The sequence below is a fragment of the Eubalaena glacialis genome, chromosome 2, assembly GCF_028564815.1.
Source record: "Eubalaena glacialis isolate mEubGla1 chromosome 2, mEubGla1.1.hap2.+ XY, whole genome shotgun sequence".
NCBI classification, from domain to species: domain Eukaryota; kingdom Metazoa; phylum Chordata; class Mammalia; order Artiodactyla; family Balaenidae; genus Eubalaena; species Eubalaena glacialis.
The window spans coordinates 30162572-30181082 of NC_083717.1; the positions used below are offsets into that span (position 1 = coordinate 30162572).

The 18511-nt window shown below is 43.4% G+C and overlaps 1 protein-coding gene across 6 annotated transcripts in view; it reads left to right on the forward strand.

The window, feature by feature from the left end:
• DIP2C (disco interacting protein 2 homolog C) overlaps positions 1-18511 on the forward strand; it is a 363587-nt gene that overhangs the window by 260381 nt on the left and 84695 nt on the right. For all 6 annotated transcript variants that reach the window (XM_061179712.1, XM_061179713.1, XM_061179714.1 and 3 more), the window contains 4 exons: positions 1308-1372; positions 4116-4209; positions 4293-4412; positions 5932-6046. In XM_061179712.1, coding sequence (XP_061035695.1) covers positions 1308-1372; positions 4116-4209; positions 4293-4412; positions 5932-6046 — 394 coding nt within the window. The remainder of the gene's footprint in view (positions 1-1307; positions 1373-4115; positions 4210-4292; positions 4413-5931; positions 6047-18511) is intronic.

Consider the following 18511-nt stretch of genomic DNA (forward strand, 5'->3'; position numbering starts at 1 on the left):
CGTAGGAATTTGGGAGAAAACAGTCCAGGCCATAACAGATAGTTGACACCATTGATGTGTATTCATTCCTGGCTGCACAGTGGAACCTCTTTGGGAGCTTTAAAAAAGTGCCCATGCTACAGTGCACACCCCTCCCCGCAACTGACTTGGGTTCTGGGGCTGCATTTCACAAAGAGTTGGTTTCCATGATGTGCTTTCTTTGCCCTGTTTGGGGTCGTCCTGGAGGCACAGAGTTAGGGTCACCGGAGGTAACCACTGTTGACAGCGCTGACGGGCTCATGGAAGGAAGGATCAGACCCCACATACCCACAGCTCCCTCCGCTGGAGTGTCTGCCATCAGGTCCCCGCACTGGCCACGTCGCAGGCACCCGCCACACTGGAGTCTCTTCCCAGTACCCAAGCGTCAGTCACGAGCCATGGATGAGACACTTTTCTGTTTTTGCTGTTCTCATTTGCTTTCTCTCTCTCCCCATCCTTCTGGCAGTCTCCCTTTTTAAGAACAGTTCACTTGTCTCGTGGAGTTGTTCCACTGATGTTTGGTCCCTGGACAGGTTTCCCAGACATTTTCACATGTGGAGACACACTGCCTCTAATGATCACCACCCTGTTTGTCACTGTTTTCAGTTTTAGTTCTAGTTTTTCTCACAACCTCATGACCTGTATTCCTTGCCCTAATTTCCTAAAGGTCCAGGGCCATCACTCTTGCAGGGATTGGGGAAGATAGATACATATTTGCTTCCTGATTCTCCACTTTTAAAAATCTTGCGTAAGATAGAATACAGGCTGTGTATTTTGAATGTCCCTTTTTGAAAGGGGGTGAGGCACTCGGTACTGAAGCTTTGGCGAGCATTCTAGTGGCAGGTTTGCTGGAAATCGCCTCCTCCTGCAAATACACAGCATTTCCCTCTCTTGGGAGAACATGTGATGGAAATGAAAAGAATCTTTTAAGAAAGAAAAAGGCAGGGAGAGGGAAAACAAATATTGGGTTGGCCAAATAGTTCATTAAAACCCAAACGAACTTTTTGGCCTACCCAGTATATAAAAGGAGAAGGAGTAAGGCGTTTTAAGTGATGCTGTGAAGAGCTATTGCTGTTAAGTTATGTGTCAGAATACTCATCTAGAAACACTTCCCAGGCAGGCCAGCATTTTAAATGGGTCTGATTGGAGGCTGCAGCATTTCTGTAAAGACAGTGAAATGATGTTTTTCTAAGACTCATTACTTCCCACTGATGTGATACTGGATTTTTTTTGTCCTTTGGTCTATGACCATCTTTCGTTAAAATCTTTGACTCTTTTTATTTGTATAGCTGAAACAATTGTGAATGTGTTGGATTTCAAGAAAGACGTTGGGCTTTGGCACGGAATCCTAACAGTAAGTGAGACGCCCCTTGCTCTGCAATGTCCTGTTTAACTTTTAATGTGCTCAGTGTTGGGATTAGAATGATGATCTGTGTACACAGCGGCTTGGATAAGCCCCTTCCTCCCACATTATAAAGAAAAGTTACCATTTTTAGAAGTCTTAAGTTAATGTAACTTCTAGGAGCTCAGCAAACCAGTGGGTCAGTAGCTGCTTGCCTGCATCATGGGCCCACGCTCTGAGGCTGCGGCTGCGAGAGAGAGAGCGGCCTTTTTAGGCTCAGGGAAGTTCAGGATCTTTCTTCCCACGGTTGGCATTTCAGATTGTGCAGAAACGTTGATGTCTTGCATTTGGGTCACTTTGCCCATACATCTGATTTGGCTACAAAATTCTTGTTTTATCTTTCTGTGAATCATTGTTTAATGAACGTTTTGGGAATTATGCTGCAGGGGGAAAAGTACTTTGAGATTTCCCCTTGGCCAAAAATTCAACACGAGTTGCAGAGAATGTATGTCTCATTTTTGTTAGTGCCACTTGAGAAGTGATGACCATTCAAAGCTGTAGGCACTTTTAATAGAGGGATAACCTTATTATTAAGATATGCTTAGCACTTAAGAAGTATGTGTAGCATCACTGCTTAGAATCTCCCTATGTCTGTTTCATATGTGATGATTTCCACCACCTGTTTTTCTTTTTAAGTTTCTTATGCTGAAACTTTATATCTTTTTAGAAGCAAAAAATTCTAGTAGTTTTACATGAGTGATAGGAACATAACTATAAAAAGAGGGATTTGTTATTTCTTGATAAACCAGAATTTATGCAGACATCATATAGACAAAGATTTGGGGCTCTGGCGCAGCCAGCTTCCTTCTGTTACCGTCCGGACACTAGTCGGTGAGACAGAAACACAGCCCCACACGCATTCCCCGTGGCCTGCTGGTGTCATGGGAAGAGCACAGCCTCAGAGAACCCAGGTTGGACGTTGGCCCTTCCTTCTGTAGCTTGTGACTCTGGGCAAGTCACCTGCTCCTGTGCCCAAGAATCGTCTGTTGCCTGAGTCACTCTGCACCTCGGTTTTCCTATCTGTCCAATGGGAATGTTGACCGTGTGAGAACCACGTGGCTTAATGTTCAGTGAGTGCCTGGCCCATCTACTTGCTTGATGACCGTTGCCATCAGAGTTCTCTCGTGACAATCTTGCTTTCAAGAGCTCTGTGATAGATCTTGTTGACGCGGTCACCCGCCTGCTTACTGATGCTCTGGATTACTGCCTCCGGAATTGGCGGTTTCTGAGTCTGTCTCTGGCTGCCACCTTCTAGAGCGAGACAGGTCTCTGGCTAGGCAGCACACACTCTTCCAAGGCATCTTATCTTCTTTATGGTGAAAGATGCTCCCTCCCCCAGTATGGAATGGGGAGCAAGCGCGAGGTGAGGGAGGTGAGTGCTAGCGGTGAGCAGGCTCACCCGTGCGGGGGTGGGTGCACGTGGTCATCTTCCTGCAGAGCTTCTGAGCTAGACCGGCGCTCTGCAGAGTGGCCGTGCCCTCTCTCTCCACCTCCACCCACAGCGGGGCAGAGCTGACCAGGGGGGATCTTGTCCAGTGTTCCCCATGTTGTGGTCCCTTCCTGCCAGGTCTGTGCGTGCAGCCACTCAGGTGTATGAGTCCCAGCTGCAATGTGTGAGGACTGACCATTTACTTAAAAAGTTAGTTTTTGTCATCCGTTTTAAAGAAAGAAACCTTTTACAGGTCCTGGTCTACATGAGCCAGGGTAGATGGAAGAGTGAGGGGGTTAAGACAACTTTCCACTGCTCCTTGGATTTCAGTGTAACATTTAATAAAGGAAATTAATTTTGTGAATAAAAATGAGTAGAATACACCAGAGAGAATTAAGCTTCAAGACTGAAAGGCCAATAAAAAAATGATCATTCAACTTAAGTTCTTATAAGAAAAGGATTTAGACTTAGATTCTTTTTTTTTTAATATCTTTATTGGAGTATAATTGCTTTACAATGGTGTGTTAGTTTCTGCTGTATAACAGAGTGAGTCAGCTATACATATACATACATCCCCATATCTCCTCCCTCTTGCATCTCCCTCCCACCCTCCTTATCCCACCCCTCTGGGTGGACACAAAGCACTGAGCTGATCTCCCTGTGCTATGCGGCTGCTTCCCACTAGCTAGCTATTTTACATTTGGTAGTTTATATATGTCCATGCCACTTTCTCACTTCATCCCAGCTCACCCTTCCCCCTCCCCGTGTCCTCAAGTCCATTCTCTATGTCTGCATCTTTATTCCTGTCCTGCCCGTAGGTTCTTCAGAACCTTCTTTTTTTTTTTTTAGATTCCATGTATATGTGTTAGCATACGGTATTTGTTTTTCTCTTTCTGACTTACTTCACTCTGTATGACAGTGTCTAGGTCCATCTACCTCACTACAGATAACTCAATTTCGTTTCTTTTTATGGCTGAGTAGTATTCCATTGTATATATGTGCCACATCTTCTTTATCCATTCATCTGTTGGTGGACATTTAGGTTGTTTCCATTGGACTTAGATTCTTTCATTGTATCAGTAGAAGCAGGAGTCGGGAAGACTAGACAAGCTTTGAGAAGTCGCTTCCACTCCCACAGCCTCTTAAAGGATCATCCCCAGTGAGATGCCCATGTGGTCCCCACCCCCCCCGCCAGGGAGCCCCTGGCAGCAGGGTGAGTCCCACATGGAGCCCTCCCCCACTCACTGCCCAGTGTCATGCTTTCAGAGCGTCATGAACATGATGCACGTGATCAGCATCCCGTACTCGCTGATGAAGGTGAACCCGCTGTCCTGGATTCAGAAGGTCTGCCAGTACAAAGGTGCGTTGCGGAGGCTGCCCCTTTAATGTCACGCCATCCCGCGGCACAGGCGGTGACTCACTTCCCCCTTGCTTCTCCTTCAGCAAAAGTGGCCTGTGTCAAATCCAGGGACATGCACTGGGCATTGGTGGCGCACAGGGATCAGAGAGACATCAACCTCTCCTCTCTCCGGATGCTGATAGTGGCCGACGGCGCAAATCCCTGTAAGTGAAGGCACCAGGCAGGCAGGAGGGGGCCTCATTCTCCAGGTTTCATTCTCTGGGGTTTGATTTTTCCCTTTTCTGGTCTTTACCTTAGTGAAGAAGTGGTCTTAAGATAATAGCCAAACAGTATTACTTAGCATAGCCTATGGGCACCAGGGCCTGAAGGTCCAGACACAGCCCTGGGGTTGAGTCCTAGCCCTTCCACTTCCTGATTCTGAAGAGAACATAACTTACTTGTTAAAATTCTTCTCCTTTTTTTAGCTGCAAGATGGTACCCAGTCATCAGATTTTATGAGGACTAAATGAAGCAATCCCTGTGTACAGTTCCTTGGGATATAATAAGCGCTCAAGAAATATTAACTATTATTATTTTATGGTCCATAGTAGTTTTATTGATCAGGAAATTTGATTTGTCATTTTTAATGGAATTTTATTATCAAATCCTGTAGCAGAAATTACCTTGGTAAAATAAATTAGCAGGTCCACAGAATACTATTAATATACCTTGAGAAATATTTCAGTCAGTTGAAACAAAAACCCAGCTAGCTTGTTTTTTATGAGAAGAATATATAAGCGAGAAACAAAGTGAATGAATGAAGTGAACTGAATGAACAATGTATGTATGTTGTATATGTTGTATACAGAAACATACAATGTATGTTTCTGACCACATTTGTAAACTCTGCAGCATGTATATTTGTAAATTAAAGCAGTATATACTTTCTTAAAGAACATCTGATATGCAAAAGTGGACTTGCAAACAGGTGATTTTGTATTAGTTTTATAAATGATTCTTCCATTTACAAAATAACTCCATAAATACACAATTTTAGCTTTCTGTCTCTAAGTATGTTTTATTTCGTGTCACACCAGTGTGCCGTGTTGTAGCAGTGGATGACAGAGCTTTCGGTGCACAAAGTGCATGAGTTCTGCTCTTTTTACTGAAAGGTTGGGATTCGCAAAAATATTCATGAAAAGATTGCCCTTAAAAGAGACACCTTCTGATGCTTTTAGGAGTTTGTTAATGTGAAATGTTTAATACACAATTGGTTTTACCCATAACTCTGCAGAGTAATATGTCTTGCAGGAAGCAAGGTATTAGGCACTAGTTTAGCTGTTAGGTTCCTAGTAATTATACCTTGATCTCATCACTCATATTAATATAGAGAAATGTTTTCTTCATTTAGTTGGGTTTAGATTTACTCATTTCTTGGAACATGCATGTTGAAAATGGTAGAACATGTCTCAGAAAAGTTATTAAAGTTAAGTTCTTCAGTCAGCAAAAAGGTTTTAAGTATAGAAGTTGCATTTTTTAAATTCTCGAGTTCTGTGTTTGAGAATAATATTATCTTTCATTGTAACACGAGTGATAAGTTATATATTAAATGAAGTATTTTTCCATGCTGCCTAACTCCACATGTGCCTAAATCCTAACTTCAAAAGCATTTTATATTATGGGATACTTTTAATTGTTCACATTGCTTCGCCTGTCTGATTATCATCCCCCCTTTCCCTCTAGGGTCTATTTCTTCCTGTGACGCGTTTCTCAACGTCTTCCAAAGTAAAGGTCTACGCCAGGAGGTCATCTGTCCGTGCGCCAGCTCACCAGAGGCTCTCACCGTGGCCATCAGGAGGTACTGCTGTGTTAACGCAAGTGGGCAGCCTGGGGAGGGGTCTCATTCAGCAGCTAACAGAGACCCGGAGCCATCGCAGTTCATCTTAGTGTGATAATAAAAACAGGACCCAGCTTTTCCAGATGAGGTTTTATTCTTGTGTATTCTAGAATGGATTCTCGTAAATAGTCTAGATTCGTTAGTTAGAAACTCACTTTTCACTCTGGAGGTTCGCTGTAATTCCCGAGTGAGTGGAAGTCTGTCCACAGGCACGTTGAGCAGTGAACCTTGTCCTGGCAGGTTATGCACATTTTCATTTGCTTGTATTAGGCTCAGGTTTAACTTGAGGGTAGAACAGAGTAAATGTTGGATGAAACGAAATTTTTGTGGCCACCCCTGTGCCCTTGGACATGCAGGTTTTATGTCATCTTCATTTTCTGCAATACTGCACATACTGCACTTTAAAAACTGGTTTTCTGAGCTTTTGAGCAGCTCAGCAGCACATCAGAGGGCTCTGGGGCCTGGAGTCTCCCGCTGTGTGGGGCTGGGCTTCTGGGGCTCTTGCTAAGGCCAGCAAGCACAGTGAGTGCCCTTGGTCCTAGGTCACTCCTGCATCACTGCCTGCTTCAGAGCCATTGGGGCCTGTCAGGGACAGGCCGTGGTTACGGCTCATAAGAGCTCACCCTGCCCAGGGTGAGAAGGGCTAGAGCGGCCTGTCTGACCGTCAGCAGCTCCCAGTTGTCCACACTAACCTGAAAAAGGAGGGTTTGCATCATCCAGACGTTTGCAGCCTATACATGACTAATTCGCCAACATCTTTGGGTTCTGTCTCTAAGTATGTTTTATTTCGTCTCACACCAGTGTGCTGTGTTGTAGCAGAGGATGACAGAGCTTTCGGTGCACAAAGTGCATGAGTTCTCTTTTTACTGAAAGGTTGGGATTCGCAAAAATATTCATGAGAAGATTGCCCTTAAAAGAGACACCTTCTGATGCTTTTAGGAGTTTGTTAATGTGAAATTAACCAGGCCACCTGACTAACAGGTTGAGAAATTGAAAATCTTTAAGGTATCAGAGGCAACTTTTTTAAAATAAATAAATAAATTTATTTATTTATTTATTTATTTTTGGCTGCGTTGGGTCTTCGTTGTTGCGCGCAGACTTTCTCTAGTTGCGGCGAGCAGGGGCTACTCTTCGGTGCAGTGCGCGGGCTTCTCATTGCAGTGGCTTCTTTTGTTGCGAAGCATGGGCTCTAGGCGCGAGGGCTTCGGTAGTTGTGGCACGTGGGCTTGGTAGTTGTGGCACGCTGGCTCAGTAATTGTGGCTCGTGGGCTCTAGAGCGCAGGCTCAGTAGTTGTGGTGCACAGGCTTAGTTGCTCCACGGCATGTGGGATCTTCCTGGACCAGGGCCCAAACCTGTGTCCCCTGCATTGGCAGGTGGATTCTTAACCACTGCGCCACCAGGGAAGTCCCCAGAAGCAACTTTTAATTTTGAGTGAACCAGAAATTAAAAGTCTGTAACATAATTTAAATTGATGAGGAAATACGGCACCATTAACCAGAATCCAGTCTTCATTTTTTAAAGGATGGCATTGTCTTCCCCAAAAGAGAAGGTTTGCAACAAATAATCTTCTGACATTTATGTCCGACCTTGGAGTACAAAACACATCAGGATTGCAGTAGCAGATTTGCCATCACATTGTCCTGCAGAAATCAGTATTCAAGTATGTGTCTAATTTGACTCTAAGGGGACTCAGCCTCCGGAAGCATGGTGGGGCCAGGAGTCCCAGTTTGAGCCCCGCCCGCTGGTGGCTGGCCACGCGATCCTGGGCACATTCCTTCTCTCCAGGGCCTCGGTTTCCTCCACCAAGAAACAAGGGGCTTAGACTCAGTAATCTCTCAATTTCCTTCTACCTGTAAATTTTTAAGATTCCACAGTTCTGTGAAATAGTACCATTGCCACAGATGATTCACAGAATGAATGATTCATTCATGTAGACTTGTTATGATCAAATGATTTGCTCATTTGCTTTTCCTAAAAGTGTATTCTCTGTGCCTTTAAGATATGTTGTATAGATTATGCCAGAGTTGATTGGCAGAGGGTGAAAGGATGAGCAAAGGAGTTTTTTTTTTGAAGATGACATGAAAAAAAATGGTATTTAATTTGTTCAAATTCAGATTTTTGTTGTTTGATTTACATTCTTATAAGGTACATAAGAACATCCTCAATAGAGCTGACCATAACCTGCTACTCCATAGATCTGTAGTTCCCAGCCAAGGCAATTTAGAAGTGCTGGCAAGACCTCATTTTAACACAGCCTCCTGACTGACGTCTGAGAATGTCGTTAGAATTAAATGCCGCTTATTTAAATTTAAAAGTAGGACTTGAGAATTGGCATTTCTTACAGCTTTAGACAAAAAAAGAAAAAATGATGTTAATAGGCGCTGCCTCACATCTGACTCTTATATCTAGCTGATATAAGTGCAGTCCACACTGTTAACAGTCTATACAAAAAGCTTTCAAACTTGTAAAAACTATCTTCATATGGGAGTAACCATTTATAACATTGTATCAGTTATATTTTCCTAATAAGTTTTTTAACCTTTAAGTTATTTTTTAGGGACAAGGATACTCATAGGGAGGACAAATGAAGAAAAAGTAGGCTTCTTAGTTTCAAACGGTGGACAAGTGAATTACTCTTCTTACAGAAAAAAAAAGATCTTTTAAATCTTCTTCATGATCTTCCAGTTGTGGCTGCTGTTATTCAGTTTGTCAGGTTATGTGCCATTATCAAGAAGCCAATACTGTCAGCTCATTAGCATCAAATAAGCTAATAAATAGTTTGAGATCTCCATTAGTTTATGGAATGTTATCCCTGCCCTTCAGTAATAAATGATGTGCATGAATTGAATGAGACCCAACATCAGGTCTTATTTTCTTCAAATAAATTTTCTTCTTTAAGAGGACTTTATCTGTGGGCCAAAGTAATGAATGGAATTTTTATTGTCTAGTGGTAAAGCTCTTATTTTCAGAGAAAAAGTAAGATGCATATACTGCACTTACATGTAGTCAACCTAGAGCTTTAGTGCTAGAAGGATGTTCATCTGGTTTCATTTTATACATGAAGAAAAAGAGGTGCTTTTCTAGTCTAATAAATAGTTCCAAACAGACAAAATATAGACAATAGGAGATTCAGAGCTTTGGCAATTTGTGGTTTATGTAAGCAGGGTATTGACAAGTTTCAGTAGAAAGCCCTCCAGAAAGCAAGGTAAACCTGAGGTCTTCAGCCTCTTCTCAGACCAGCACATGTGCCTCTGCTATGTGGATCAGCAGGCAGGAAGAAGCAAAAAATCTTTTATAAAAATCTTTCTTTAAAAAGATTAAAAGTTTATTAGCAAAACTAGGCAAATTAGCCAGGAAATAAACCCATGCACCTTTGGTCAATTAATCTACGACAGAGGAGGCAAGAATATACAATGGAGAAAAGGCAGTCTCTTCAATAAGTGGTGCTGGGAAAACTGGACAGCTACATGTAAAAGAATGAAATTAGAACACTCCCTAACACCATACACAAAAATAAACTCCAAATGGATTAAAGACCTAAATGTAAGACCAGATACTATAAAACTCCTAGAGGAAAACATGGGCAGAACATTCTTTGATATAAATTGCAGCAATATCTTTTTGGATCCGTCTCCTAGAGTAATGGAAATAGAAACAAAAATAAGCAAATGGGACCTAATTAAACTTAAAAGCTTTGGCACAGCAAAGGAAGCCATAAACAAGACAAAAAGACAACCTACTGACTGGGAGAAAATATTTGCAAATGATGCAACTGACAAAGGATTAATTTCCAAAATAAACAAACAGGTCATACAGCTCAATATCAAAAAAATGAACAACCCAATCAAAAAATGGGCAGAAGACCTAAATAGACACTTCTCTGAAGAAGGCATACAGATGGCCAACAGGCACGTGAAAAGATGCTCAACATCGCTAATTATTAGAGAAATGCAAACCAAAACTACAAGGAAGTATCACCTCATACTGGTCAGAATGGCCATCATCAAAAAGTCTACAAATAATAAATGCTGGAGAGAGTGTGGAGAAAAGGTAACCCTCCTACACTGTTGGTGGGAATGTAAATTGGTGCAGCCACTCTGGAGAATAGTATGGAGGTTCCTTAAGAAACTAAAAATAGAATTAATCCCACTCCTGGACATATATCTGGAAAAGACAGAAACTCTTAACTTGAAAAGATTCATGCACCCCAATGTTCACTGCAGCACTATAATAACCAAGACATGAAAGCAGCCTAAGTGTCCATTGACAGATGAATGGATAAAGAAGATGTGGTACATATATACAGTGGAATACTACTCGACCATAAAAAAAGAATGAAGTAATGCCATTTGCAGCAACACGGATGGACCTAGAGATTATCATACTAAGTGGAGTAAGTCAGAGAAAGACAAATATCATATGATATCACTTATATGTGGAATCTTTAAAAATGATAAAAATGAACTTATTTACAAAACAGAAACAGACTCACAGACATAGAAAACAAATTTACTGTTACCAAAGGGGAAGGGGGTGGGAGAGGGATAAATCAGGATTTGGGGATTAACAGATACACACTACTATACGTAAAATAAACAGCAAAACCTACTGTATAGCACAGGGAACTATATTCAGTATCTTGTAATAACCTAAAATGGAAAAGAATAGGGGTGTGTGTGTGTGTGTCTGTGTGTGTGTGTGTGTGTGTGTGTGTGTATTTATATCTCTGAATCACTTTGCTGTACACCGGAAACTAACACAATATTGTAAATCAACTATACTTCAATTAAAAAAAAGAAAAAACTCCAGATTTCTAAAGCAGAGACATTGAGTTGTGATCACTCACTTCATAAAAAGGATTATTCACTTTTAGGGAGACATATCAGCATTCTTTCCAACTTTGTTTCTTTTTAATTTGAAGGTCCAGTTGGCTTTATTAAGCAATTCATGAATTGGGCTGCATCCCATCTAGCAAGTGGAAAGACGCTCCTAGGGGTTGTACAAAATGGAAGGTTTCTGTAAGCAGGAGGTGGGTAGGGTAAGAAGGTATTAGCAAAAGAAGGAATTGTTTCAGTGTGGTATGTTTTATTTCTTTCTGCTTATTCTCCTGTCTGTTACAGGTTTTTGGGTTTTGGTTGCCATGAGGTTCATATATTTCAACCTGTGTATATATGCATCTGTTTTAAGTTGATGGTCACTTAAGTTTGAGCACATTCTAAAAGCACTCCATTTTTACTCGCCCCCATTTTGTTTCTGATGTCATATTTTACATTTTTTTAATTTTTTGTGTTGCTGAACTATTTATTGTGGATATAGATGATTTTACTACTTTTGTCTTTGAATCTTCCTACTACCTTCACAGGTGCTTGATCCATTACCTTTACTGTATGTTTGCCTTTACCAATGAGATTTTTCCTTTCATAATTTTTTGTTTCTAGTTAGCTTTGTGGGTACATTCTTCTTGGTTCTGAGTGTTTCCTTTTAGCACTCAGAATATATCTTGCCAGACCCCTGGGCTGCAGAGTTTCTGCCGACAAGTCAGCTGATAGTCTATATGGGTTCCCATGCATGTAAATAGTTGCTTTTCTGTTTCTGATTTTAAGATTCTCTCTTTATCTTTAACCTTTGCCATTTTAATTATAATGTGTCTTGATGTGGGTCTCTTTGAATTCTTCTTGACACCCTCTGTGCTTCCTGGACTAGGATGTCTGTTTCCTTTCCCAAATTAGGGAAGTTCTCATCCATTATTTCTTCAGCTAGGTTTTCTGTCTCTTCTCATTCTGGGACCCCATAGTGTGAATGTTCATGCGCTTGATGTTGTCCCAGAGGCCCCTTAAACCATCTTCATGTTTTTTCTTTCTTTTTTCTTCTTGCTGTTCCTATCGCATGATTTCTACTACCCAGTTTTCCAGATGACTGATCCATTCTGCATCCTCTGATCTGCTTTTGGGTCCCTCTAGTGTTTTTTTGATTTCTGTTATTTTTCAGTTCTGTTTGGTTCTTTTTATATTTTCTGTGTCCTTACTGAAATTCCCCCTGAGTTCCTCCATTCTTCTCCTGAGTTTAGTGAGCATCTTCATGACCATTAGTTTGAGCTCTGTCTGGTAAGTTGCTTATCTCTGCTTCATGTAATTCTTTTTCTGAGGTTTTGTCTTGTTCTTTTGTGGCTTTGGCCAGGTGATGTGGTGTCCTAGAGGTGCCCTGTGGTTCTGGAGACCCAGCGCCTGCAGGCAGCACACATCTGCCTGGAGTGCCTCAAGAAGTGGTACTTCACTTCGCTGCAGTAAAATGAACAGAGCATCACTGATGACTGGCCCAAAACAGCCGGCGAATTCCCACATGCAGAGATTCTCACAGTGGTTAATACTCCAGTGTGCTACCTGCCAACCCATTTTGGTTTTTGTTGTGACTTGAAATGACAAACTTCATGCTCACCATATCCAATAGGAGGGAGGTCCTAGGGGCAGAGTTCAGGGTGCATTTCAAGGCCAGCAAGTACTTGCCAAGTGTTCGCCGTGGTGTTGTTTACCTTGAGTTTGTCCAGAACTGTGTACATTTGAAAGAGTGCTTTTCAGTCTTCTCATCTTGATTTTCACAACCACCTTATCTGATAGAAAAGGCAGATTGTAGACTTACTTTCTAATGGACCAGTTAGCCTCTGAGACACTCTGGTTCTTCACCTGTAAATGAGGCCGTGGATACCTGTGCCTCCTACCTGTGTCTGACACACCAGGCCCTGGTGCCCACACCCATGTCTGCTCCAGGCTGTGTGTAACCACTGTCCCTCCTGCTGCTCCCCCCGCCCGCCCCCCCCAAGGCTTCACATCTGTTCACTGTCCATGAGAAGTGCAGGTTAGACCCAGGGGCATGCAAAGACCAAGGGCTGGTCTTCATCTCTTAGATCTTGGCCACTGTTTGTGGACTCAGTTCTCCTTTCACGTGGGAAGGAGAGTGGGGGACAGAGTGGTCACGATTTTTAGTTTAAGCATCCACCCCTGTGATCATCCTCTCTTACTTACCATTCAGTGGAGCCATGTGTAAACATACCCCACACCTCCCTCCGGCCTCCAGCCTTCTTGTTCTCTCACATCCCATCTGATTCACCAGGGAACATCCAAGCCCAGCTGTTTCTCCTGCCTCCTCACGGGGGTTCCCAGCCTTCTTTCTGCCTGCTCTCCTTCCTGACCAGAGCCTGCAGGAACCACAAGGCCATGCAGTCTGGCCACACCCCCTCTTGGCCCCTTCTCCCACTGCCCCATCCTCCCTCCCCGCAACCAGACCTCCTGGTCTCTGCTGCCCGCTCTACCTGGTGTGCCCCCCGGGTAGCGTGGCCAGAGCTCTGTCTTTGCTCACCTCGGCGAGGCCTGCCCTGACCACCCCCCCAAGAGTGAACGCGCCCCTCCCACGCTTGTGTGACTCATTGTGATGCCCTCTCTCAGCATTTGCCACTTTCTCATGTGCTGTGTGATTTACTGGTGTATTATTGTTTATTCTCTGTCTCTGTCTGGTTAATAGTTGGTGCTTAGTATGTTATTTTGTTAATAGATGAATGAAAGAAAAATTAAAAATATGTAAAGTGAGAAGTAAAAGTCCCTTGCCAGACACTTACGATGACCCTTCGTAATTTACCAGCAGCAAGTGCTGTGAAGAGTTGAGCCTTTTCCCGCATGTCTGTGTACAGGATGTGCACACCCACCTAATCAGGAAAATGCTACCTTGCAGTTTTACCTGATAGTAGTCATGTGGGGTTTTGTTTGCTTTCATTTTACTTGATGATCTAGGTGCAGCTAATAGCCTAAAGTTACGGTATCATAATCTGGTCTCCTGAGAAAACAGCACCAGCAGAAAGCTGTGTCCTTACCCTCCACGGCCCCCATGAGGCTGCTCATGAGAAAGGCTGAGACGAGGGAGGAAGGAGGGGAGGAGGGGAAAGGAGTGGGAGAAAGAAGGAGGAAGTGGGGGGGGGGAGGGAGAGAGATGGGGAGAAGGCGTGGACGCAGGTAGGGTCTGGGGCAGCAGTCTGAGGCTGTCAGGGTGATGTTCTAATGGCAGGGAAAGAAGGGGCTTCATCCGTTCCACAGGAGCAAGCTCTGGACCCCAGAGTTTGTGCAGGAAACTTGCTTCTGCGCAGGCTCCCCAGAGCCATGTGTGGGCTTTATGTGTTGCATGCACAGCCGTGGAGAGTCAGGAGTTGAGTAGAACACAGACATAAATAAACATAGGAGGACATGGGTTCTGCCACCTCACTTTCTGCACTGAGCACATACGGTAAAATCGCCCCCAGCCCGCGTGCACAGCTCTCAGGCTGCAGTCATCTGACTTCCACAGCCCCTCCCCAGAGCCGCCCGCCCTGGTTGGCTGGGGTGTCTTCTCAGACCACCAGTTTTGTGATTGGCGTCTCTCAGGTTCCTGAGTAAACCGAGGGACAGGGGTGAAAAGATGAAAAAAAGGTACAATTTTAGTCTTCTAAGTAGAAATAGGAATAATGGTGTGATCAAAATTTAAATAGCCCCCTGGTCGCTTCTTATCTCATGTTCCGTTCCCTCGCCTTGATCATGTTTCTCAGTCTCACCGAGATGGTTGTCATCTTTTTATCTCGTTATTATGCATGTGCTGCATGTTGGAACTACTGAGTGCTGGTTGTGCAGAGCATGGCCGCTGCACCCGGCTGTTGCTCTCAGGCTCTGCGTGGAGGTGAAGCGGGTGACAAGGGCTCTGTTTCAGGGGTGAATATCTTTAGGAGAAAAACACATGCTAGATTCCTGTTTAGAACCTGTTTCTTTCATTGTCCTTGTTTCTTACGTGCTTACATCATTTTCAAGCAAACTTGATGAAAACACTCACACTTATATTTTTGTGAACGTCCTCCTCTGCGGGCTGTTCTCTGTGACCTGTGAATAGAGGGCAGATTCCCCGTTCCTGGTGTTCATATACACGACTGTGTCTACAAAAAGGTTGGAAAAAGTCTTGCTTTTGGAAAATGAGCCTGTGTGTTTACACCCATTTTGTAATACTTTGTGCTTATTTTCTTCCTAAAACTTGAAGTGAACTTTCCACACATAAGAAGTCAGAGGCCAGGTTATTAAGTAAAAATAGCTTTGATCCATTCTATTCAAGCCGTTTTGACTGGGGGTCCAGGAGGCCTAGTCATTGCTTCTGTGGATTTTGGTGTGAGGTCAAAATGGACGCTTTCTTAAATGTTATAAAGTCAGCATGGTAAGCATTGCAGTCCTCACTTTGTCTACTGCTCAAAGGATGATCTTTAAAGGAAAAAGGAAAAAAACAAAAAATGAGTGGTTGGCTGCCACGTCACCCTATTTTGTTGCTGATCCCTTCACTCAAATGGGATTGGGGGCTGATGTTTTCCTTTGCTCTGTCATCTGAGCATTTGTGTCCTGTGCTTGAATAACCTTCCCAGGACAGCTTGTTCTGCCCTGCGTTGAAGAAGAGATTGAACTTGCGGTAAGGAGCTGGGAGCAGATGATTGCCCGCTTGGCTTTTATCCACTTAAATAGAAAATGACACTCAGTTGTTGCCTATGGTCCTCAGTGAAGAAAAATTGCAGATGCATCTCCACTGCTCAGATTTACAGGGCCTTGGCCCTTCTGATGAACACGTATCCCTCTGTGATTCTCTTCTGTTATAATGTTTGTAAATCTGCAAGCTGAGTTGTTATAAGAGAGCTGCATAGGCAGTCGGTGGGTTTGGGTGGAAGCCAGCAGTGCCGTGCAGGGCCAGCCTTCTCAAGCTGGTCTGAGCTGGTCCTGCCAGAGTGGATGCCGGGCCTGGTGGGTTGGTGCCCAAGGCCATGGCCATTAAGTATCTTGATGTCACTCTTCTTGAAGACAACAGAACACCTCTCACCTACATGAAAGGGAATGTGGAAGGCTCTGGGGTGCACAGAGATCATGGTCATCTTAGGCCTCCTGCTTGAAAACGGGCAGGACATGCAGGTGCCCTGGAGAGCTGGCAACAGGAGCCCGGCTGAGGTCTGGGCCCCCAGGTGTGCTGCCCAGGCTATGTCTGACACCAAGACTCGCCCCGTCAGCATTCCCCTCAGGAAGGATGCTTCCCAGGAGGAAACAAAGGTCAGCCCAGGAAATGAGTGGGGTTTATGCAGGATGTTTGGAGCCAGAGAACTTGATGGAACAAGGACAGGAGACATACCTGTCTTCACATGTGTCCATCTTGGTGAGTGTCCGTCGCCATGCATGTCTGAGTGCACGTGTGTCTGTCTTCATGCATATGTCTTCTTGTGTGCCTGAATTTACATGTGTTTGTCTTCCTGTGTGCCCTTGTTCACGCGTATCTTAAGTGTCCACCTGCACACGTGTCCACCGGCTGATGACAAGAAGCCACGCTTCTCTCTGAAGTCTGCCCTGGCTTCCTGTGGGAGGCTTATTTTTACCCAGGTATTTAATCTGCTTCCATCTTTTTAAAATTGTCATCGTCCAGGTAAATGTTTTGTATTTTCTTTTTCTCTGAAAATTAGTTGTAGAATAAAAACTATTGGAGAAATATGGTTTCGTGATGCCTAAACTCATCAGTACAATTACAAAACTGGGGGGTTTCTCCTTGGTCACTGTCTGATTATGTCTCTCTCTAGAATATAGATGATAGAGTCCATTTTTTAAAATCTACATTGTGATAATGTTGATTGAACTAAAAAAAACTTTATGTAGCCCTTTTAACTGCAAGGTATTATTTCAATACCTTGACACTTTGGTGATAAAAAGGTAATAATTATATAACACAGTAATTAAAAGAGTAATTCCAAAGAATGGTGAAGATACCCCCTTGCCACCATAAATATTTTCCACTTTGAAAACATCTAACCCAGAAATTAGAAAGCTGGGCAAAAACCACGGGCAAAGACACCAAACATTGCACTGTACTCAGCATATAGCACCCATCTGACACTGAAATTTGACGGTTCCTGACAGGGGCAAACCAACCAGTGATCCAGAGTGAAAAAACAGTTAACACAGCCTATGAATTGAAGTGGGGTTTTCAAGAATGTTTTTGACTGCCCAAAAAAGTCAGAGTTTGGAGAGCCATAATCTTATTTTTAAAACACAAGAAGATAAAAATGTGTTGTTTGTCATTTTATCTAAAAATTTAGATAAAATTTTAAGACTTCTCTAACACAAAATAGTTTGGAGATGATAATCATCTAAATTAAAATGACTTAATGAAGTGGCAGTAAAGAGGAGAGTAACCGTGTTATCTTGTCCTGACCACGTGTGTTTGAGTCTGTTCTGCTGTGTTTGGTGTTGGACTGAATTGTGCACAGAAGTTTGCTTTGGTGGAGACTGAGATGCACAGACAGTGGACTCTGGGAAGCAGCCTCCTGGACTTGTAGGCTGTTTCCCTGCTGGTTCTGACTGATTGCCCTCTGACGTGGAAAAGTAGCTAGGACAAATGGAAAACACAGCTTGTAAACAGTTTGTATGGTGTGATCCCTTTTCTGGCTGGGAGAAAATTAAGCCTCTCTAAATAATATATTTAGCAGGAAAAAAATCTGATAACTGCATACTTACTGGGTACGTGAGGATGTGATATAGGGAAAACGTTCCTTTCTATGTTATATAGCTCTTAAAATGGGTTGTTTTTTTTTTTAATGCTTTCATCAGAGAAAAGGGAGAACATTACATTAAAGTAACTCATAACTTAGGGAGTACTGTGTTTCAACCTTGTATCTTTGTTGTCCTGCCTGTCCGAGGGCCTGGAGGATGGCGGTGGCACTAAAGAGGTGTAGTTACCCTGTCGAATCCTGGCAGCGGAAATATTCGTAACCCTTGTTGCTGACTTGACCCCACTTACTTGGCATCGATGCACATTTGAGTCTCGCCAGCTGTTTGCAAACTGCTGATGTGTTCATTGCGGGTATAAGAGCTCTTTCTTCAGGCGTTGGCAGAAGCACGATCAGCTCAAGGCACATCGAGCGTGTTACAGAGGCTGGAAATGGCATGACAAGTGGACAGTGGGTGCAAACTGCCCGACTGAAGGCCATCCCCGTCAGCTCGTTCTTTGTGAGGCCGAGCGCTGAGCTGACTCCCCTCTTCCTTGGCTTCAGCTTGGTCTTTTCCCCTTTCGCCACCACAGCAGTGTCGGCCATTCCTAGCTGTGTGCTTTCTCAGAGTGTGAAGACCAGTTCTGCATAGTCCTGAGATTGCCGGGACGATTCCTCCTGTAATTCGTGTTCTCTGTGAGACACAAGCACACCGTTCACCTTGGAATTGAACCTGAAAGTTGACACACGGGTCTGTGGCTCTCTTGGCCATTATTTAATCTACTGTTTTTGATCATGAAAGTGGATGTTCTGAAATTCCTAGGAATTTTGCTTGTTGGGATTGGTTTTTCCTCCCTCACCTAGTTTATCTCCTTGGACTTTTTATTTCCTAGGAAGGTGTTAATGGAGAAAA